Source organism: Crocodylus porosus, unplaced genomic scaffold (genome assembly GCF_001723895.1).
Source record: "Crocodylus porosus isolate Cpor-Errol unplaced genomic scaffold, CroPor_comp1, whole genome shotgun sequence".
In the NCBI taxonomy this organism is placed as follows: Eukaryota; Metazoa; Chordata; order Crocodylia; family Crocodylidae; genus Crocodylus; species Crocodylus porosus.
Window position 1 is genome coordinate 8,258,227 of NW_017728934.1, and position 24,417 is coordinate 8,282,643.

Genomic DNA, 24,417 nt, shown 5'->3' on the forward strand with positions numbered 1-24,417 from the left:
GCACTTCAGAGTGCCCCTCCCCTGACTCCTTGCTAATTAACGAGGATGTGTATTCCTCCTTAATATAGAGTGCCACGCCCCCACCTCTTTCCTATCCTGTCCCTCCTGTACAGCCTATAGCCCTTGACATTCACCGCCCAGTCATGCGTTGCGTCCCACCACGTTTCCGTAATCCCCATGTAATCATTCAAGACAAAGCTGCTTAGCGTTCCCACTTGGCAATGACAGGAATGTTAAAATATCCAAGTATCCAGGCCCCCAGAGGAAATGCAGCTGAAGAGAAAGACAGAAAAGGGACAAGAAATCAAGAAATTCCCCCATATGTCTGGAAAAAGTCCCAGAAAGAAAGGATGGAAAAAAAGGTTACAAGGGCAAAACTACACCATGGGTATGTGGGGAGAGGGAACATGGAACATTTGCAAACACGTGGAAATATGAGGGCAACTGGCTATGAAGGAAAGCAGTATCCAGACAGAAGCAAGTGAGTGACAAATGGTTGGGTGGTTATATGAGAGGCGAGGTACCCAATGGACAGGATGCATAAAAAGGTCAGGAAAGGGAAGTTTCACAAAATGCATTTTCTTAAAGTCTTTAAAGGCGGCAGCTTAGCTAGCTCAATAGACAGAAGCAAATATTGGCAAAACTTGTAATCCTAAACTACCAAAAGCCCCTGAAGGGAGACCTGGTCCTGTCCCAAAGACTCAGTTCAGCAGCTCTGGTTTGGGGTCTGTTAGCTGTCCTGGCATGCCTCCAGAGGACTGAGCAAAGAAAAAACCCCCATCTGGATATGCTTTGGGCAACTTCCTTCAGGGGGTGTGAAGTGGTCCCACTAAGGACAAAAGTCATTTAGTTTTGCTTTGAGCATGTGCTGGTATTGCCGCTGCTGGCATTTGATTCAAGAGTAACATGTATGGACCTCTTTAAATGGGGTTTTTCAGTAAATTCATTCAATGCCTGAATGAGTTTATAATGAGCCACTGAACAAGGGCCACTAACATTCACATTGAGCAACACACCAACTTTGGTGGATCCCATGCTTTTTCCTTCCAGCAGCAACCTGAGTGTTCATATTCCTGAACAGTTTGTGCCTGGTAAATACAGAACAAATTCTTCTCGCTCCCATGCAGAAACCACAAACTTTTAAATGGCTGGAAGAAAAGCAAAAACAAGGCTTTTGACTGGCCCAAAGAAACCGCTCTGGAAATCAGGACATCATGTGAAATGAAGATTCTCCTCTCACAAGTGGCATGTATGGTCTGTAGGTCTGGGACCCTGCAGCTAACATGACTTGGAAATCAGGGCAGCATCCTTCCCTTTGCACACTTCTCCCACTTCCATCACGGGGCCAAAGCCTATAGTCAGCAGGCTCCAGGCCCAGGCAAGAGCCCCTGAACTAAGCTAAGCTTTTTACTGATTATTACTATAAGCTTTGTCAGCAAAGCTTATGAAAAGCTTGTCATTTTGGAAGTGCTATGGAAGATAAATTAAACAGAGTCCAAATAACATCCCCCGCCTTGATTTGCTCCAAATGGCATTTCCAAACCATGTTGGAGACCCTCCACAATGAAGCTACTCAAATGTTCTGCTTGAACCTTGGAGAAAGGGAGCAAGGATTCACAATAAAAATGGACTATATTCATCCTCTCCCTTGGTATTCTAAACATGTATTTATTCCACATGCCACAGTAGGAAAAACTCTCTCTACACTATGAGAAATTAACTTTATGAAGACGATTCATTTTTAACTCAAATGGCTACCCCAATCTCATCTTTGCCACTGATAATGAAGATAGTAGCAAGAGCAGACCAAACACTGACTTCTGTAGCACCTGCAGGCATCTCCTCTTACTGGATACACTGCTGCTATTCCCCTTGTTTACACCCAGGAGTCTGTGTTCAAAGCATGGGACAGCATAAGCAAATGATCAAGTAAATTAGAAGCTGGACCACGCATTCCTAATTCAGCCCCATCACTTACCCTTCAATGATTGCACACCATATGATCAGGCCCAGATCCAGCTCCACTGGAAATAGACTTTTCAGTTATAAATCCATGCAGTTTCTGTCTCACACAGAACACTCTCCCTCCTGCAGAGACAGTCATTCACATACACACCTACTCTAACACACTACTTCAGACACATCTCGCTATTTGCATGCATGGTTTCCCTGAAGGCTGGGCTTGGAGGGAGGGTGCTGGTTTTTATTTTTTTCTCTGACCTGGATTTCTTTGACCTGAAAAATCAAATCGACTTATTTTGTATTTTTCAGAGCTAACACATTTCCAGTCCCTGAAATCCCATGCTCTGCACAGTTCTCCCATTGCAATGAGGGTGAAATCGACTCTTGCTTTAACTGAAATCACAGCAACATCAGCTCCCATTCCCAGCTCTGTAGTAGGAGCTGGAGACCCCATGAATAACCCTTGAACTCTAGACCAGGGTGGGCAAAATACGACCCACAGGCTGGACCCAGCCTGCCAGGCCATTATGTCTGGCCCATGGGGCCCTTCAAAAATGTAGAAAATTAATATTTATCTGCCCCCAGCTGCCTGTCAAAGATGCCAGCACACAGGGCCAGTAGGACCGAAGGAAAGCCATGGCAGGCTTCTGCAATAGCAAGGCCCATCCGGCCCACACCCTAGCCAGAAACCCATGCCTAGCACAGGGGCTTCTGGCCTGGGACTGTGGGGCTGTTTGCGCCTCCCTGTGCTGGAGTAGGAAATTCAGGTAAGGAGGTGGGGGGGCAGGCAGGAAAGCGGGGAAAGTGGTGCTGGGGGCAGGGGAAGCAGAAGTGTGCGGGTATGCGGGAGCATGAGGCCCATGCCGGCGTCCCAGGGCCAGCACCACTGGGGCCAAGTGGGGCAGCGGAGGCACGGGGTGCGGACTGGAAGGGGTCTATAGAGCCAGGCTGGGCCGTGCCAGCAGGGAGAGAGCGGAGGAGCTGACCTCATTCCATAGAGGCCCTGCCAGCTGAGACCCCACGCTCTTGCTGCCTGTTCTGGGCACCGCCGGCACTGGCCCCATGCTTCTGTCCAGCTGTTGCTGGCTGCTGCACACCCGCTCACTCCCAGCTCCACCTGCCCCAGCCCCACAGTACAGACAGGGACGACCACAAGCAGCTCCAACCCCATGCTCACCCATCTGGGGAACAAATTGCTGCTCAGTGCAGGGGAAAAGTGACCCCTCCCACCACCAATGCTCCCTGCTGCCGCCACTCGCAGCCTGTGCAGGGCTGCCTGTGCCCCGCAGGGGGATGCAGGCAGAGAAATGGCCATGGACATAGTTTTTCTGGACTTTAAGAAGGCCTTTGCCACTTTCTCTCACCCCATTCTCATTAATAAACTGAGCAACTGTGGCACTGATGCCTACACAGTTGGACCGGTCAAAAATTGGCTGATGGGGTGCACCCAAGAGTGGTGGTGGATGGGTCATACTCGACCTGGCAGGATGTGAGCAGTGGGGTCCCCCAGGGCTCGGTCCTGGGGCCTACACTGTTCAACATCTTCATCAATAACTTGGATGATGGGGTGGAAAACACGTTGTTGAAGTCTGCTGATGACACCAAGATGTGGGAAGAGGTAGGCATGCTTGAAGGGAGAGAGATAGAGGCTGCAATTAGATTTAAACAGACTATAGAAGTGGGTGGATGGTAACAGGATGGGGTTCGATGTAGATAAATGCAGGTGCTGCACCTGGGGAGAAAGAATCCACAGCATACATACAAGCTGGGGAGCTCCCCTCTTATAAGCACAGAAGTGGAAAGGGATCTTGGAGTCAATAATGAGCCGCCAATGCCAGACTGCAGCCAGCAAAGCCAACCACACCTTGTTGTGCATCCAAAGATGCATCTCAGGCCAGTCCAGAGAGGTGATACTCCCCCCTCTATGCGACATTGGTCTGGCCTCGATTGGAGTACTGCGTCCAGTTCTGGGCACCGCACTTTAAGAAGGATGTGGCCTGACTTGAGAGGGTTCAAAGGAGGGCCACCCGCTTGGTTTGGAGTGCAACAGAACAGGCCCAATGAGGAGAGACTGAGGGACCTGAACCTGTTTAGCCTCAGCAAGCGGAGGCTGAGCGGGGATTTGGTGGCTGCCTACAAACTCATCATCAGCAAATAGGAAGGGCCCTATTCTCCCCAGCAGCACCTGGGGTGATGAGGAACAATGGCCAGAAGCTTGTGGAGAATAGGTTCAGGTTAGAGATTAGGAGGCACTATTTCACTGCTAGGGTGGTTAAGATCTGGAACCAACTTACTAGAGAAGTGGTCCTCGTTCCTACCTTGGGTAAATTCAGAAAGAGGTTGGACGACCTGTCTGGGATCGTGTGATCCCAGCACGTGCTCCTGCCAGTGGCGGGGGTCAGACTAGATGATCTGTTCAGGTCCCTTCTGACCCCTAACTACTATGAAACTATGAAAATGCCCCAGGCAGAGGAGAGGGAGACAGCTCTGCTGCTTGCTCCTAGGAAAGGCAGCAGAACTCATTCTTCCCAGACAGCTCCAGCTGGGCCTCCCTGGGCCACCTGCTGTGCAGCCCTCTCCCCTGCAGGGTTCCCCAGTGCCCCAACCCAAACCTCACGAACACCGCCCCCCCCAAAAATGAAATTTAAACATGTAAATTAAATTTAAAATCTGTAAATGATACAGTCTGCAGGTCCGCAGTATAAAAAGGTTGGGAACTCCTGCCATAGACCCCTTCCAGCCTGCACCCCATGCTCCTACTGCCCCGCTGGCCCTAGGACATCAGTTCAGGCCCTGTGCTCCTGTACCTCCGCTCACTTCCACTCCGCTCACCCCTGCTTTCCCCACTTTCCTACCCATCTGCCACTCGCTTTGCACCCCATTGCTCCCATACCCACACACACACATCCCCACAAACCCCATACCCACCCACCGCCCTCCCGATATCAGTGCACACCCCACACAATATACAAGTAAGACTGCATTTTGAGCAGTTATGCAAGCACTTCTACATATACAGCACAAACACACACAAATCAGGACAAAAATATATTTTTTAAATTAAATTAAAATATATTATGTGTATTTGATTTTTAGTATATAATTTTTTCCCCCTAAGATGGCAAATCCTCTTTCCCAAAGGAGGGTTTCCAGGGGCATGGGGAGCGACTTCTGGTGGCAAAGGTTAGAAGTTAAGGGGGTGGCACTTCTGGTCCCAAATTGGCGACCAAGGGGTGGGGCACCTGTCAAGGGGTGGGGCTACCCATCTGGCACTCGACAGCTTGCCAAAACTCAGTAAGCAGCTCTCCGCCTGAAATAATTGCCCACCCTTTGCTCCAGACCCCACATCCCCATATTGAAACAAGCTGAGAACATTCTACTTCCCAGCACCCTAGGCCAGACCATATCAGCTCTGACATCTTTATCTTCTTCCTTAGCTGTTGTCATTAATAACAAAAATGTCGTTACAGCTTGAAATACCTTGCATGCAACCATCCTGCTGTGTTTCACCTAGCCTGCAGGTACAGAAGACCTGGAATTCCCACCACTTTAGAAAGATGCAGAATAGTGTGTGATGAACAAATAAGAGCGCGACTGACCAAGAAGAGTACTCACCATCATCAATAGGCTTGGGTCCAAATCTCTCAACTCAACTCCAGCCTGTTTTCTCCCTCTATCGTTCTTCTAGACTCACCTACAGCAAACAAAGAAGAATCCAGTACAGAAATGCAAGGCAGGTGATTATGATACTTCAGGGTGAGCACAATGTGTGATCAGAAAAGGATTAACATACATGGTGCATATAAGGGCACTACAAACAGCATATCTGTTGCCCACATCTGTGTGTGTGGCCTCATCCCTGCCAGGTAACCACTAATGCAAGTGCTGCCCTCCATCAGGACAAACAGCTTCTTACTGTAGTACCTATTCTGAAAGCCAGACCTGGTACTGCTAGAAATTAACATCCTTTCTCCTTAACTTATTTATGAAAGACTTCTGCCCATTGACAAATAGTGAGAAGGCAAGGGCAAGTCTTAATGCATTCAGTCTTAAGTCTTCTTCTTGAAGAGATCGCTCTGATTTGTGGACAGCTGTAGTCAGACAAGTTTATGAGCAGCAGATAAATAAGATAGAGAAATGTCCCTGGCATAAATATCCTAGACACATACCAAGATTTTCAAGAGTGATGGGAAATTTGGGGTTCCCAATTTGATTAATTATAAAAAAACAACTTTCCAGAAAGTCCTAAGCACCTGACTTTAAAATCCAGGGCATTTAAAAGCCAGGAAAGCTTTCAACTTCATAATTTCAGGAATGATACTGTGACATTTACTTCCAAAACACCATCACCAAAACACTTCATCTGTGGCTGTCAGGTGCCTAGAATGACAAGGAAGGGTTTCCAAATCAATGGAAAGAGTTGCCTCGGGTATGAAAAGGATTTTTTCAGTCTTTGGTTTCAGATCAAAGAACTGACCCTAGCAGACAAATCTGAGCAGTAGCATCATCTGCTACCTCATATCTGAGAAGATGACACAGGAGGAAAAGTTCCAAACTGGACAGAGCCTTTGCCCTACAATAAAGTCAAGAAAATAGCTCAGTCGAAAGCTTGAATAATCAGTCCCATGTCTAGAGTGCATCTAGAGGTGCAAGCTGCTGCCAACTGACCACTAGCAAACAACACAGGTATTACATAGAGAAACAAGAGCAAACCAAAAGCAGAGATATCCTGTACAGGGAACAAAAGAACTGTGTCAGAAGGGAAGATGGACAAAACAGGACTAGGGTGGCCATAACCATTTCCCGATGCACTATTTCATTTTATTCCTTTACCTGTCCCCAGGATCTGGGCAGAAGAAAGGGCATAGTCTTAAGTTAATGGCCTGGAGGACATTCTCTGTGAAATTTAGGGGCAGGGGAGAGTGAGGAAAATGTCCCTGATCTGGAAGGTGTTTAAGCATATACTGAACCGTAAGCATAAGCTCAACTACTTTCCTGAATCAAAGCCATAGTTTGTAGCCAAATGAATGACAAAGCAAAACTGCGCTTGAGCTGGAGGTAGAGATGGTCTCAGTGGCTGCCCTTGGCCTTTTTGTTTCAAAGGCATGAGGAGAATCCTACCTCATACGAATTTACAGGCACACAGAACCACTGCACACCTTAACGTTTTAAATAAATGCGAGGCCAAGGGAGAAATGGGAGGAAGAAAAATGGGAGGATACAACACACTGAAGGTGCTCTACAAACACAATGGGCGAGGGCTGCCACCCTTACTCGCATGTAGTAGTACCTTACTCCATGAGTTCTGTTGCAATAATCAATGGAGCTGCTGACAGAAGGTATCACACAGACAGGCAACAAGGCTCAGAAGCAAGTCCCAGGGAAATGGTTTGCTCTACCTGAGAAGCAACTCTCAAAGTGGCAACAGTTGTTGCTACAGTTGCTACCACAGAAACCCTGCTCAATTTACAAGTAAAAACATACATATTTTTAACAATCAGCGCTGAAAATCCAGGCAGGGACCCGAGAGGCAACCTGAGTTCTTTCTGGCTTGTGACTTATCATTTGGCTATTCTCCTGAGTCCCCAAGATTATGTCTGTGAAAAATTCCTCCTGTTTAAATCCAAAGGATAGTGCCTACAAAAGTGGCTGCTCATCCACCACTGCTGCTCATTCACCTAGAAACCTTATAAATAGCGTACTGAGCACCCACTCTTCGGTGTTAGCAGGTGTGATAGTGACACATTATAATACTTCCTTCTGCATCCCAAACAGTGCTTTCAGCAATTTGTTTGCAATGTTTCCCTGTTTTCTTTCAGATATAGAAATGATACCAATAAGTAGAACATTTTATCCACATTCTCAGGTCATTTATGGTCCATTTGGGTTTTGGTCAGCACCACTCATGCTAACTACTGTAAGAATAAAAAAAACCACCATAAAGTGGACAGGAATGAAAATTGTGAGACCCCAAAGTTCTGTGGACCTGGCTTGTATGATGTATTTATGACTGCAGAATTCAAGCTTTCACGTAAAACAAGTTTCTATTCTTAGGGTTGCAGATAAACACAAACCAAGCATAACCAACTGCACAATGTCTGCCTAAATCTGCAGGCAGCCTGAAACAATGGCTCAGATGAAGGAACTCGCTTCCTCCCAATTGCTGGAACATTTGCTCTGAAATCTGAACATGTTCCAGTGTCAACATTAACTGCTCCATTACTGATTTAGAACAGATATGAAAGTAAAGCCCTCAGCAAGGTAGGAATTGTAAACTAGTGCAGGGAACGAAATGTAGAGACAAAAACAAAGACATGCAGAAGTGAGAAAAAGAAGTGAAATAAGAAAGGAGGATGAGAAGGGATGAAATAGAGAAAGTGGGAGTAGCAACAAACTAAAGAAGAGTAGGTTCTCCCATAAGCAAAAGCGTATGTGATAATAAGGGACTGCATAAATGACAACTCAAGTTCAGTTACTACATCAAAGATGTGTTTATTCTCCCCTTGATTTCTATACCTCATATCTAAAATAGGATAGTTTGGAAGAATGGTATGTGATTGTATAGAAAGCGTATTATACTGCACAAGAGGAACTAATTAACATTGTCAATACAAAGTTAACGCTGTCATTTTTCTACTTCTGAGTACATGACTTCCCTACCTTGATAATGCTCTTTTCATGTATTTTATTGTCATTATGAACAGGGCTGGCAGCATTTCTAAGTAATAATGCTGCCCGACACTCCATATTATAAGACACTTTTTCAGATGATTAATACTCTGCCAAGCATTTACCATTTAGGACAGAGTTTTCCATGCTGAGTGTCTGCCTCGGGCTGAGTTTTTGCAGGAAGTTTCAGCCAACTCAGTCATTTCTGAAAATGAGGCTGGAGAAAAATGCATAGTTCCAGTTCTCAAAAAAGGACAAGGGAGGCAACCCAGGAACCTTTTTAGGCCGTCATTGATCCCAATTAAAAATAATGGAGCAGTCAATTTGAGATTACCAACAATGAATTAAAATTAAAATATATGTAATGCCAGTCATCCTGGCTTCACAAGACCAGGTTTTGTCAAACTAACCTTTTTTCTTTTTAACAAGACTATAATCCTGGGTGAGAAAGGCAACTGCACTGCTTTAATGTAGTTAGATTTCTCCAAGGCACTTTACTTGGTACCACGACAATTCAACAGAAACCTAGCATTAGGGCATATAGCAGACAGATTAAAAACTGGCTCATTGACAGACCTCAAAATGTAGTTGTTGATAGGCAGGTAGCAACAATCATGGCTGTTTATAGAAGACTGCCTCAGGGACTGCTTCTTGGTCCAATACTATCTAATATTTTTATCAGTGAATTTGGTACTAATATCACATTTTTGCTGGTAAACTTTGATGATGACAGTGGTGAGAGTAAGACATGAGAACTGTTGCCGGGTGATTAGTCAGGGATGATTTAGAAACACAATTTCTAGAGGGGGGTCATCCAGATGACCCTTGAGGTGCTTTCCAACCTTATAAAGCTATGTTATGGTTAGAATGGCTAAAATGCAGTGAAATTTATTCTGATATAGCCAATGCAAGTTATAACTACAGGATAAGAGAGTCTACCTTGAAAAAGAGCAAGTCAATAAAGGACTTCGGTGTCATCACTGATAACTGCCTCAACATGACAGCCACAGAGGTCAAGCAGAAATGGAGGAATCATCTTTTACCTGTCTGTAACATTAGAAAACAACTACTAGTATCCTGTCCCTGTGTCTGGGGTAAAAATGTCCAGTAGGATGTGGAAAAACTGTAAGGAACTCAAAAGAGAGTCACACAAATGATCCAGGAGCTAGAAAGCAAGCCTCCCATGAGGCCTCACTGCTATGGGGCAGTGATGGACTTTAGGGAGCAGTTTTGCAATGTACCAGCGAGGTAGGGTGAAGCAGGCTGGCTCTGGTGGACAGTACTGTATTTGTTCAAAGACGTTCCAAAATTTAAAAAATTTCCAACCACAAGCATAGGCAAACTGCCAGGCTGACAAACATGGGGTACACTGAGCATAAAGTAAAGCTGTGCATTAACTGCCATTAGCAGATTCAACAAATAAGTTAGATTTTCAAATGCACATTCAACACATTCACATATCTCACATCTCATCCCCCAACCCCTTTTGAAATTAACACAATGTCCAGGCTGCAAGCCTCTTGGGTGGCTTGTGTTTCCTTTCTGAGTAATGGTCTATCATCTTCTTGACCACTTCTCTGAGGATGTGCTGCACAGATTCATATTTACGTTTCCTTTCTGGGTAGCGACTACCACTCCCTTGAATAGTCCTGAGGAGGTGGCCTCCCTTCATCTACGTTAAATTCAGATGCTTCTTCTTCAGATGTAGATGTATTTGGCAGGTCAGCACTGCTACTTCCTGGTACACCATTCCTGGATGTTGCTGTAGGTTGCAAAGCCAATGGCTCAGTTAAGAGGTGGAGCTCTAACTGTTGTTTCTGTGTCCATTCTGCAGTCATTATTATATCTCGTAGTTGGTCACTGTGGTGGTACTAAACAATATTAGGTGTTACCTGCACTGCAAAAGACAAGGGACCTGTTTGTGCACTTACAACTGCAGGCTGCCTGGCATTTCTTAAGTTCCCAGTAATCACGTGCCAGCACTTTGACCTAGATGTAGTTGCCAAGAGATGCCTGTTCCCCTTTTCAAGCCTTAGTTTTCTTGCAATCTGTAAGATGTTGCTGCAAGTCTGGTTTTAATAAGCCCAACCACAACCTGAGATTCTGGACAATAAGCAGCTTTGCCAGCATCTCATTCATTGTGGCATATACTGCATTTCTATGTGCAAGCAAGAAGCGTGCCATCTTTTGCTGTACTGACCCTGCTTCATCTTTCATGAACAGTATGGCATTTTTGAAAAACTGTACAAACCACTCAACCAGCCTATTTGTGGCCTCACTGGTATGGGGCAGAAGTAGTATTTTGAATACCATTTTTCTTCACGAACCTTTGAAGCTCATCCAAGCTGAACTGAGGGTCATTGTCATTTATAACTTGTTCTGGCAATCCTGTTTGTGCAAATATACTGCACAATTTGTCTGTGCTACTGGAATGGTTCTCATACAGAAAACTGCTGGCCATCCACCACCCTTAGATATATCATTCTTAAAAATGGTCCTGCAAAATCAATATGGAGCCATTGCCAGGGAATGGGAGGCCATTCCCAAGGGTGTAACAACACTGGTTTGGGCATATTATGTACCTGTTGGCATCCTTTACATTCTTTACCTAGGTGTTCTATTTGTTGGTCATTACCTGGCCACTATACAAAGCTTCTGGCTAGTACCTTAATTTTGACAATTTCTAGATGACCTACAGAAATTCATTCCCATTTGCACAATGTGCTCACAATGCATATTCTTCTAGATGTTCTAATATTCTCTTCAAATGTCTCAGATGCTCTTAATCTTTTTCAATAGTCACAATAATGTCAGCCAAATAATGTCACACTCTTGGAATGCTTTGTAACATTGATCCATTGCTCGCTACTATACAGTGGGAGTGGAAGCAATGCCTAATATAAGTCTAATGGACTGGTAACACCCTTTGTGAATATTTATGGTAAGATGCACATTTGGCATTCCCCAAATGTCTCTTCCATTTCTACTTCCATCTGTAGATAAGCTTGCAATAAATCATTTTTTAAAAATTTCTGTCCCCCTGTTAATGTGGCAAAGATACCCTCAGTTTGAACAAGGGAATATTTCTTGACTTTCAATACAGGGTTTACAGTAAACGAACCTTAAAGTCCTTGTATAACCTTACTGCACCACATTTTTGGCCCTATAAGCATGCTGCACTCACTCCAGGCTACTTCTGAAAGTATACCTTCCCTTTCTCAGTGATCCAATTCAGCATCTATTAACTTAGCTTTGATATGTTTTAAAATTTCTATGCCTTCCCTGAACACTTCTGAGGCCTGATTTAATATATCTTCTAATTGTTGTTCAACTGTTTGTGCAGCGACTATCAAAAAATGTTTGTAGTATCTTTACAGAATTCCAGTCCAGAGAAAAATCTTTAACCATTCATCATCCGATAGAGCAGGTTCTCCTTTTTCAATGACACATAAGTCTGAGAGGTACTGCTTATCATTATATTCTACCATCACACTCTTTGGCATGGCCTTTTCTCACATACTAGGCCAACTGCCCATCAAGAATGATGTGGGGGAAGGATGGGACAGAGACCCTGGTCTGGCCCCCAGCCCTCCCGCCACCCTGAGTGCGGGTCTGTTCCCCCCCCATCCCCTGCTAATTCTGGTCTGGGCCCATTCTCCCCACACCCATGCTCTGGGTCCGCCCGGCCCGTGTCCACCTGCCTCTCTTCCCTATTCCCCTCTCTCCCGGCTGTTGGCAGGGGCCAGGAGCAGCGGGAGGGCACCGTCACCATGTGTGTCCCCATGTTCCCTCCCCCAGATAACTTTTGTTGGAGCCTGGCGGCAGTGCTCTCCTCAGGTCAGGGGAGGGGGCAAACGGGCCTGCTCCCCCCACCCTTACCCCTGCCGCTTTGGGTCTGGATCCACTTCCCCCACCTTCAGGGCTGCTGTCCGTGTGCAGCAGCAGTAGCGGCAGGGCACTGCCACCGTGCCCCCCTCACCCTCCCTGCTGACTTTTGTCAGGGCCCAGCAACTCTATATCCTCCCCCACCCCTGCCTCTCCCCCGGGGGGGGGGGGAAGGATGGGGCCCACTCCCTCCCCCTGGCTCCATCCCGTGTCCTAGCCATAGTGACAGTGCTCTGCTGTGCCGTCTCCTGTCCGGACGCTCTTGAGGCACTCTGACTGGTTGTTTCAGTCAGCCAATCTGAGTGCGAATAAAGAGTTATGGACAGACAGACAGACTAAGGCTTTTATAATATTAGAATGTGTTTTTAATAATACTGTGGTCTTCCTTTGTTTTGTATTTTTCAATTTTTTTTTTCAAAATTCTGTATGCAAAGTAAGAGACTCTGCAGCAGCCATATCCAACTCCATTTTAAGACTTTTCCTAGCAACCTGGGGTGTCAGCCAGGTAGCTGATTTACTACTCTTGTTCACAAGATACAGACTCAGACTAGTTACTCCACTCTCACTATCTGTGTCACTACTACCCCTAACCATTACATATACTTCATTTTCTGGATCTTATTTGGTCTCATGTTTGTTTCTTATAGCACAGCACACAGCTTAGATATGTCCCTTTTTATTGCAACTTCAGCAAGAGAGTTCCTTAAACTAGCAATTAGCTGGGGTGTGGAAACCTTTTCCATCCTCACAGTACACATCTGTCTGGCTGCTGCAGGCAGTGGCTCTTTTGTTGCATATTTAATAACTTATTCATATTTCCAAAGTCACTCCTCCATGCAACTCCATGGCATCCTTTGCTGCAGTTTCCATAGTTGTTCCAATCTCAACAGCACACTTAAAGGTAAGGTATTTCTCTGTTAAGAGCCTGTTTTGTATGGCTTAATCAAGTAACTCATATACAAATCTGTCTCCAAGGGCCTCATCCTTAAAATTCCAACAATTTCTGTAACTCTGTCACAAAAGAAGAAATAGATTCACCTTCCAGTTAATTTCTCTTATAGACCTTGAACCTTTCTGTAAATGATCAATGGCTTGGGTACCAGAAGTTCTTGGACAATTTTCACTATCTCTTTAAAGATTTTTACTTGCTGGCTTCTCTAGGATGAGGAGACCATGCAGTAAACTGTATTTTTCCTTCCATCAATTTTAGTAGCAAGGCTATGAGTTTCCATGGGGAATCTCATTTATTTCAAAAACTGCTCCAGCCACTCTTGTGTGTACACCAGTCTGCCAGGGTACTATCACAAGCTCCAATTATTCCAATATATGTAGCTATTGTGGTCTCAAGCACTCACAGTTACAGCAGGTTCTTCTGGCTGATTTAATGCATGTTCCACTCAGGGGATTCCATTCTCATTGCCAGTTGTTGTATTTGTCCAAGGCATTCAGAAATAAATTACTCCAGCCATAAGCATGGGAAAATGCTACCATGCTGGCAAGCATGGAGAATACCATGAACAGAGCAAAGCTACTGCATTAACAACAGCAGATTCAACAAAAAGTAAGCTTAGATTCTCATGTGCACATTCAATAGATCTCACAGGGAAGATTTTTTTCCCTGATGCCCAACTTGCCACATGTCCTCTGGTTTCTTCAACTACCTCTGAAACATCAGAGCCTGGCCAGGATTGCGGACAGTATAGACCTGCGCTTCAAGGTGTCCACCCAAGGTGTGTCTGGGTCATGACTTGAAGGTCAAATGTTTCCTCGATTTGGGTTGGGAGGGAATTTTTCACAAGTTAAGCAATCACTCTGCAGGGGAGGTTACCTCCTTCTGCAGCCCATGGCATATATCACGAAAATAATTTCCTGGCCACAAACACTGTCAGCACCGTGGGTACTCCTGGTCACAAAAATAGCTTAACTTCCTGAGAACTGAAATGGTTTAGGCCACTTAAAAAGTTACTGCACTAAATATGAGGGGAGACCAGTAGAAATTTTATTGCTGATTATACCAAGTTTGATTTCATGTATAATCTAATGGCCCCTTCTGGTCTTGAACTCTGTGGAAGTATATGGCTTGCTGCAGCTTAAAAAAAGAAAACTGATTTTGAAATACTGTAGAGCCCTATCCTTTGGTGCAGGGACAAGAAATCTGGCTGGGAGCTGACTGTTTTAGAAGCCTTTCAGACAAGTGTGAGCAGGGAGATTTGCTGGAGTCTGAATTCCCCACCTATAGTCTCACTCCTCTCACATTTCACAGGGGCTACGAACTGCGAATGGGTTACATCATATTTCTTGCTTCCATAGTCTGGGTGCACTGCACATGTCAGGCGCTGCTTGCACACCTCCAAGGGTCTCCCAGCCCCATTTCAGGGACTCTCAGCAATCCTCCTCATGCCAGTGGCAGTGTGCATTCCCCACTGGCCTGCATCCCAGGGCTTTGGATACCCTTTCATGCAAGTCATTTACATGCAAAACACCAGAGCAGCAACCAAGACTCAGGACCTCCAAGGTGGCTCCAGTATTACAGGATATGCAAGTCCTGCCTGAAGGCATACAGTACTAGAAAAGGGCACAACCTCCTTTTCACCTTGCCAAATGGCAAGGTTGGGACTCCTGCCCACTGGTGCAAAAAGAGCCCAAGTAGTTTACACCCATCTACATCTCTGACCAGCAGAAGGACCACATTATATCCCACCAACTGTATCAGTAGGAATCAAATAAGAGATCCTATTGTAATTGTAAGAGCAAGCTCAATGGGAGATCAAATTCTTCTGAAGAAAGCCATAAACAGCACAGTGTGGTCCAATGATACATGTTAATGTGACACAGCATGTACTGTTACAAGTGGTTGATGTCAGCAGGTGCCAGTAAAGCACCACGAATGGTATCCTGGTTCAGGTTTGCTTTCACACTGTTTCTTGGTGTTGTAGTCTTCATGATATGCTGGCTGTGCAGGCAAGGATGGGTAGGTTGGGAGGAAGGCATGATTACGGCTAACTCCATAACAAAGTCAAACAAAGTGTCAGGGCTGCCTAAGTTACAATGCAGGACCAACTTGGAAGGAACATAAACCTCTCAACTCTCTGACTTGCCTGCTAGGCTCTGCTTAAGATTGCAACAGGATCAAAGGGGACTTCAGTGACATCAGACAAAGGCAGGAATCGGTGATGCTTCTCCCCAACCTTCTCTCAGCAAGTCCCATGACAGGGGGAAACCTAGGTTCAACTCTCATCTAAATTGGCACGTTAATTTGAACCCAGCTCATCTACTTCCCCAGGGAGTGCCTGAACCACTCACCTCTAGGGTGTCCTGTGGACCAGCTTCAGCTTTTATATAACACCTGACTATTCAGTGACTCAGTGAGAAAGTGCAAGTGGTGTTCATAGCCCAGCAGTTAGAATATCCATCTAGAGGGGAGATGTCTGGGATCCTGCTTCATTAAATATTTGTCTGTCCTAATGTTGCCTTCTGAACGCAAGCAGCATGTTCGTAATCCGGCCTTTGCCAGAGAGATCTTCAAAAATCTCTGATTAAAGTGAACCTGTCAAAATTTCTGATTGTTCCCTATATTTACTGTATATATGAATCCACCAGGGCAGTTCTGATGCCTCTGCACAGTGGTTGGCTCTTCTTAATAAGTTCAACACTAATTTTATCTCGGCAAGGAAAGGAATTCAGACAAGCTTAAACCTGATGCCGAGATCCCTGAAGCATTGCAGACCCTCTGCCAGATCTAAAAGGGTACTGTCACACTGTCCAGTTACAAGGACACATGCTTGGACTCATCATTGACTGGAAAAACCAGTGAAGCATAGTAGGTGCAGAAAGTCTCTTGCAGCTTCTACAGATTGACAAGTATAAATTCACACCCACTCTCTCTTCTGCATCCCAAACCATGGGATCTGGCATTAAAAGGTAATCTATCCCCTTTACCTTTATTTGACCTAGTTCATATTTATATCCCTGATGCCTGGAACAGAGAATAGAATGTTACCAAGAAAGAGCTAAAAAAACCCTAAAATTAAAATATTAGAGAGAAGCCATGTCTCCTATAGAGACAAGACACATGTGAAACATTCCAGACTTTTCTTTATTTTCAGATAAATCAAAGAACCTCAGCAGGAAGACCGGACAAAGCAATTTCTCCATCTTCTTTGCCTGTTAAAGACAAACTCATGATTAAAAAAAAAAAAAGAGAGAAAAGCTGTGATGCCCCTTCCAACCAAGGCAGTGACCTCTCCAACAATGTCCTCATCTTGCTGCAGTTAGTGGGATCTTGCTAATCCCAGACCAAGTGGAGCCAGGATTTCAACCGTTGCCTTTTGTAAGTTTATTCAATTTTAAACACATTTACTAAAAGGCTGTAATATAGGATACAACCACAATGGCTTTGAAGACAACTACAAATGAAAGTAAGATGATGGTTATTTGGGATAGATGTTAAGAAGTGCCTCACTCAACAGGACACCCCGCTTCATCTGTTCTATTACTGCAGCCCTGATCATTTGATCCATGTAACATATGGATGCAGAGGAGGCGATACGTACTCTTGTATGGTGCCAAGAACTCTGGAAGCTCAAATCCCAGGTTGTATGAACTCCAAGGAACGTCAGAAGTAATCAGCTGCTAATCAACTTCTGCTGCTCAGTTATTTGTAGGAGATGGTAAAATCTCAACTTCCCTATTGTTTTTAGAATTGGTTCAAAAGACCAGTCACCTTATGTTTGTATGCAAACTATGTAACTAGACCCTGATAAAAATTTACTTGTTTCAGTGCAAACTTATCACAAAAACAAAGGATTAATTTGCAATGGCAGATGACAGTAGAGATGGTGAAATTTCACTTAATCTTCTCTTTTTATTTTACTTCCATTTTTAATTTGTTTTCTCCTCTTTGGCTGCATCCCTCTCTCTTTTTCAGGTTCACTTTTCTATTAAGCAGACAGGAAATACTGATATAATAAGCAAGAAAACCTTTTTGTGCCTTGCAGCTGAGGTTTATATATGAAGAGGATTCTGTAAAAGTCTGTCTTTGAGATCTGTGCACTGAGCAATTTTACAGGTTGAAAATGAAAACAGCGGATTCAAATGGTAACCTCCCTGATGTCTGCTCCAGTTAGTCACCCAGCAAAAGCAGCCCCTCATGGGCAGGACTTCCACGCACGGCATCTCTGGAATGCCCCCTGCCCACAGGCCCTGTTGGGGAGAGAGTCTGGGCAAGACCAAGACAAACCTTCCAGGAGTCAGGCAGGTAGGGAGAGCTCTCCTGACTTTTAGCGTGAAGCTCTTCCTGGCTGAGGGCTGGGCAGGGGTTGCAGTGGTGCAGGGAAGGGGGAATACAGCACATTTTAAGATAGTTGCAGCCCCTCCCCCAACAGCCTTTTCCCAGGGCTACTGCTGCCCACCCTGAGCACAGCTCGGCCTGGCCCAGCCCTCCTCACTGGGAAGAGTCTGGCATAGCCCTGGCTCCAGCCTGCAGCAGCAGCCCATCCTCACCCCCACATGCAAATCCAGGGGCACATGCCCCCCATGCTGTCCCAGGGTGTGTGCAGCAGTGGGAGCTGCCCCCCCGCCCCCCAGATGAGCCACTTGTGGCTCTGTCCCATGCCGTACCTTGTCGCAGCTGTGCAGCCTGCCTCACCGCAGGAGCCTCAACCTGCCCCCTCCACACCGCTTCCCTCCTCCCTCGCCCCTTCCTCCACAACAGACTTGCAGCCAGGCAGCTTGGAGAGCAGGTCCGGCTGGTAAGCTGCCATTTTATGACTCATTAAAAATCAGCCACCAATATCGGCCCAAAAAGTCTCTATTGGTGCACCCCGTCAGAAAGAGGATGGGATGAAAACCAAGCCCTCCCAAATGACTGAAGGGTATGCCACAGTGCTTGCCCATGACCAGCACAGCCATCCCAAACACCAGACCTTATGCGTTAATGCAGTCTACTTATGGCTGGCACTTGCTCCCACAAACATACTCTCTACCATACATCAAACACTCAATCTTTTCTATCAAAAAGGCAATCACAGTCTTTCCTCCCATAACATTCAGCCCTACCACAAGCAAACTAACCTTCCTTTCCCCTACAGCAATTCCACCTCTTCCTTGGGACTGGCACCCTGACTATCTAGGTCACCCAGTTACACTGATAAACAAGTAGCTTCAGTCACTAAGATTTATAGAGCATATGAACTTAACCCAACTCTGCTGAGTGCCAGTGCCCCTCACACCCAGCAAACAGCACCTGCCTCAACTCACAACCCAGTACTGCATACTCCAAACTGCAAACACTCATTTAAAATTAAGTCAGCAAGGCCTCAGTGCTGGTGATTTTTTTTTGCAATAAACTTGTTGACAGTTAACTATATTCAGTTAAAATATGATTTAAGACAAAACCTTAAATAAACATGCTGAATCCATGAGCCTCAATCAAGAAGACCGAGTTACATCCTGCATGCTTTTATCAAGAAACATGGGGGAAATTATTGAGGTTAAGCTTAACAGTATGGGACAGTAAGTCACATACTACATTATGGGCTTGATCCTAGGAGGGGCCAATAGTCTCCATCATTTTCAAACTGCTAAAATACAAAATAAAATCAAACCATAATTCCTCAAATGAATGTTCACAGCATACCTTCCCAGGAGAAAGGCTGTGACAAACCTCGTGTAAAAACTCCAGCTGTAACTCTGCATATTTTAATGGTTTTACCAAGCGAGAACATACTTCACCTTAGAAAAAATACCTGCACACACAGAAAAGTTGATTAAAAATAGATGACTTACATCAAGGCTTAGCAATTCCACTTGGCATTTTAAATTAGACATTTAAATTGCTTCTATTTGGATCAATCCACCCTACAAAGCTTGGGTGCTGAGCAAAAACAAAATGGTCAGACAACTCGTCCGAGCTCACCTGTACAACCAGAAGTAGCCAGAACAAAGCCGCAGCAGCGACAAACCCGTTTCAAGAACTCTGCTTCAGGTGAAGGAACGTCAAGAGGTGGTCTGAGCAGTGTCAGGACACAGAGAAAGACTGACTTTCTGGTAGACCCAGTTGGGGTTTTCAGTGTTCAGGTTCCAAGCCTTCCATCACGGCAGAAGTCAGAGCACTTGCACTACCCTCTCTCCTATCACAGGGCTTTGGCCCAAAAGGAAAGCACCTATATTTTAAGGGAAGTCCCCCTTGTGGAAGTTCCTAAATGACATTCATGGCTGCAGTGATGCGCAACAGCTCAAAATCCCCAAAATAGGGACTCTGCAGCTTGCCGAACACTTCCCTTTTCAGGGTGAAGGAACTTTTTCCTCCCATGGGTAGCCAAAAGCTGTTTTATTTGATAAACCTAACCATGTGAAAACATGGCTGTGGGTGACCCAAGGGGCCACCACCTGCTGCTGCTGCTGAGCCACCGACGGCAGGGCTGTGCACACATACACACACAAACACCCCCCACACCACATCCTGGTGCACAGGGAAGCTGCTGCTGGGAGGGAACAGGTGGGGGGTAGGCAAGGAGTAAGGGGCACTGGCAGGGCTGCAGGGTGCAGCTGTGGCGTGGGAGTGAGGGGCAACGGCATATCAGAGCTCCTCAGTACCACAAAGCGGGCGGGGGGGAGAGGAAACTGCAGCTGGACCCACATCCTGGTATGTGAGGGGGGGCAGCAGGAGCTCTGATTTTTTGTGATGAAAAACCCAAAATCAAATGCCAAAATATATAGATATTTAGAATGTATTTGATTATAGTGATTGAGGAACTGGCAGGCTTCCAAACTGCTTTAAAAATGTAAATATAACAATTAAACATTGTGTTCAACTGATACCTATATATACAGTGGCCTATCATTTTAATCACAAATTTTGGGTTTTTAAATCAGAGAATCTGCAGTTTTTAAACAGAAAAAAACAGGATCCCTGTTCATCAGGCAGGGAATGTTTTAAGTATCAATGGGCAGAAGCCTGTGGGACCCCAGAAGGGTGGGGAATGAGGGGCAGACAAAAGCCCTGGCATCTGGTAAGCAAAAACAGGAGTTACAATTAGGCAAGATGCACTCGGTTGGGTAGATGTAGGCAGATGGGGAGCAGCATCTGGAAGGGGGATGGGCAGGCAGAGGCTGGGATAGTGGAGCAGTGTCAGCACAGGACCAAGGCCTGGGACAGAGCTGCAATCTGCTCCCCACAAATCCCTGCCTGCAGACCCAGTGCCTGTCATAGGGAAATGTGGGGAGTGGATTGCAGCTCTGCCCTGGGCTTGGCCCCATGCTGTCACAGTCCCACAGTCCCAGCCTGTCTGTCCTGCTCCCAGACCCTGCTCCCCACCCCACCTTCAGTCTCATCCCATCCAGCTGGCTAAGCATGCCCTGCCCATAAATGTCCTGGGCTGGGCTCCATGGGGACCTCACCTGCCTGCTCTGTCCAGGGTCACTGCTGGTGGGTCCAGGACAGATAGCTTAGGGCTAGACCAACCGCTGCTCCTCCCACACTCCGGCCATGCTGAGTCAGTGCTCCTTCCCGCCCCCCCCACACACACACAGGCCCAGGTCTGCACTCCGCACCCCTCTGTCCACAACAGGTCACAGAAACTCCTTAAGTGATCTCTTCAGCCCAAATAATTACCCATCCCTGGTCTAGAAGCAGTGATGGCTCCCACCAACACCTCCCCACACATCACCCAACCAGAGCAGTGTGGACAGGCTGTTCCCTGGGTATGTCTATATTGCACAAAACAAGGCCATGCAGTGATCCTACCCCCACTAACTCCAGAACAAGCAGCAGTTTAACTCTGTTAGTATGGCACTACAGGTAGGCTAACAAGCTCTGCACATCACTAACAAACTTATGCAGCTTCCTATGCTTAGACTCCTTATGCCTGAAGAAGGGCAATTGCGCCCAAAAGCCTGCCAAGTAGTTTTTTCCAACTACTCAGTTGGTCTAATAAAAAGATATGGCATCTACTCAAAGAACCTTCCTGTTCCAGAGCTAGCACAGGTTCTCTCTGCCTAGCACCACATAGAGCCCTGGCATATGTTCATTTAAGGTGCCCAGGATCTCATCCCCTATTCCAACTATAATGCTTCCTACTGTGCCACACACGTACATCAGATGGTAAAATTTCGGGATAAGAACCCCTACTTCCCAGAGCACAGGATGCTTGGGAGTATGACCCTGGGTCCCCCTACACTGGCAAATTGAAAGCTGGTTGCCCACAGCCCAGCATGACCCTGTGCGGTCCTGGGGCCAGGGCTAATTAACTTATCAGTCCTGACTCTCGGGCAACCCTAGACACACAATTTAGATAAAAATGTTCTATATCAGAGGTTTCATAATAGGTAGGGAGGGACCTGAACAGATCATCTAGCCTGACCCCCTGACACAGGCAGGAATGAATGCTAGGTTCACAAGACCCCAGACAGGTGACCATCCAACCACCTCTTGAATTTGCCCAAGGTAGGGGCGAGGACCACTTCCCTGGGCACTTGGTTCCAGATTTTGGCCACCCTAACTGTAAAATATTTCCTTCTGATCTCTAACTTAAATCTATTCTCCATCAGCTTATTACCAGGTTCTCAAACTGCAGTCTGCAGACCACAACCAGTCCACAAGCTCCATTCAGGTGGTCCGCAGAAAGGTGACCTAAGGCTAAAGCTGACAAATGTTACAGCTGACTTCCCAGAACTCTGCTCAAAAAACCAGGCACATCCATTGTATTAGAAAGGTGAGACTACTGATTTTAAAATATGAGTTGTGTGCTTTGATTTGTAGAACAGAAAAAAAAGAAAGTTTATTAAGTGGTCTGCCAAGTCCCTCAATTTTTAAGTGGTCTGTAAAGAAGTTTGAGAACCACTATTCTATATTGTACATGGAACACATATAATGCTGGTTTACCATTTTAAAGCACCTTAAATTGGGTGCATATGTAATGCCCTTGTCATTCATGCAGTTATAAACACCTTAACTGCAGTGTAAATATAAGATGTAGGGGCATGCACAGGCTCCCTGAATGACTTGCCTTCTAGTCGAGAAGAATGTTTGGGAAAATGCCAGCATGGGGTGGGGGCGGGGAAACAATAGAGAGGCAGGGTTTCCACTTCACTGAAGTCACTCAAATGAAAGGGAAAAGAAAGACTCCTTTAGCAGCACAGTACTGTGATAACAGGCAAGCAATGGCTTCGGGAGAGGGAGTGGTGGGCACCCCATAGTGAACCAGCATCTCTACCGGGGAACCGGTTTCCTAAGCCCAAGGCAAATGAGAGCTTGCTGGTAAAGCACTAGTTTGAATGCCTCAGAAGGGGCAACTCAACCCTCCCTCCACCTTTGATAAAGGCCTCACATGGTTTTCTTGATGTGGATGGGATGAAATTTTCAGTATCACAGTCTTGCCCCTGCTGTACCAACATGAATTGCATTATGCTGGCTCTTACTGTAAGCAATCCTGAACCTGTGTTGGGAAGGGGGGGGGGGAGGGACGGACATACAAATAAACAAACACTATCTGCACCCTCGGGTAAGCACAAGGCTTGCTCATATGTTCTGGTCCAATTACTTTCCTTCCAGTGTAGGTGCAGAGAGATACCAAGCACCAGCAACTACAATGCATCCACAGCAAGTGGCTGCTTTTGTCTACTGTTTGCAGAACATTTGAAGATCTTTCAGGATGAATACTGTTAAAAAGGCAGGCAACTCCTCATGTATGAGGAAGAAGCAAGAGACTTGTACACTGACTGCACTAGCCAACAGACCACCCATGTCTGTGCACCAGGCAGGTGCCATCCCCTGTTCCCTCACCCCACCATGGAGCAGGCTTCCAAGTTCTTCAAGCTCAGGCAGGGAAGCCATAAGGTACTTGCCATTCATCTAGGATCACCAAGAAACCACACTAAGAGCAAGAAGCCTGCAGAAAGACTAAAGTTAATCCCCTCACCAGAGATCTCAGATACAGCCTTTGCATACAATGCACAAGTAATGCCCCCCTCCCTCCACACATGTCCAGGGATGTAGTACCACATGCATCAAATTCCAGCAACGCCAGATCTCAGCAAAGGCTCCACAAGTTACAGAAAGGCCTCAGGCCTGAGAAATGCACTATACTGTAGAAATTATCTTACTCCACATGGAGAGGATACAGAGTCAGCTGCTAGGGTGCAGAGCCCTGTGCTGACATGACTGCCATCTGGGGTCATGCTGTCTTTTACAGCAGAGAATATGGCAGCAGGTACCGACAAGGCTACAGACTTATATAAAGCAGAGAGAAACAGATTTAAAAGCAAAGCTACAGATTAGGCCTTCAGCAAGAGCCAGAGTCTGGGCTCAGCTTCAGAAACCTATAACCGGTCAGTTCTGCATAGTATTCCAAGATGTCTGCAATAACTGGAAAAGGATTCAATAGAAAGAGAACGTTAGCTAAAACATCTTGGAGACCTACATTTACAGGAGAGTACCCTGCACCCCAGCTCTGCTCCTGCAGCCCTAAAAACTGCTCTCAGTACAACCCCTCTAATCTCCTCAGGAGAGACAGTGTGTTCCCCATCACAGCCTTTCCCCTGGGTACAGTGCCCTGGTGCACAGCCTCTTTGATTTAAGGGGAAGAAACGAGTCCCTCAGCATAAGTTCAGGGTTCCAGGCAGGAAGGGGCCACCAGATCTTCTAGGCTAGGGGTGGCCAACCTGAAGCACAGCCCCCTTCAATTTAGTCTGATTTCCTGTGCATCATAGGACATTATGTTATTCCCAAATGCCCTTACACTGAGTTCAGCAACTTTAGTTTCAGCCCTCAGGGGACCCAACTGTTCTGTGACAGGCAGAAAATTGGAGGGATTGTGATACCATCAAAACCCAAGTCCTTGCAATGTCAGGGATTTGTTTGCCTGAGAATTAGGGGTGCACCAACAGAGATTTTGGGGGCTG

General features: G+C 45.9%; 1 protein-coding gene across 2 annotated transcripts in view; it reads right to left on the minus strand.

Annotated features, from left to right (window-relative positions):
• Positions 1-24,417, minus strand: part of MTMR4 (myotubularin related protein 4) — a 77,767-nt gene that overhangs the window by 47,033 nt on the left and 6,317 nt on the right. The window contains exon 2 of one of the 2 annotated variants that reach the window (XM_019546467.1): positions 5,578-5,656. In XM_019546467.1, coding sequence (XP_019402012.1) covers positions 5,578-5,583 — 6 coding nt within the window. In that variant the 5' untranslated portion in view covers positions 5,584-5,656. Of the gene's footprint in view, positions 1-5,577; positions 6,272-24,417 lie in introns of those variants that run through there. The other variant, XM_019546466.1, reaches the window with a different exon arrangement.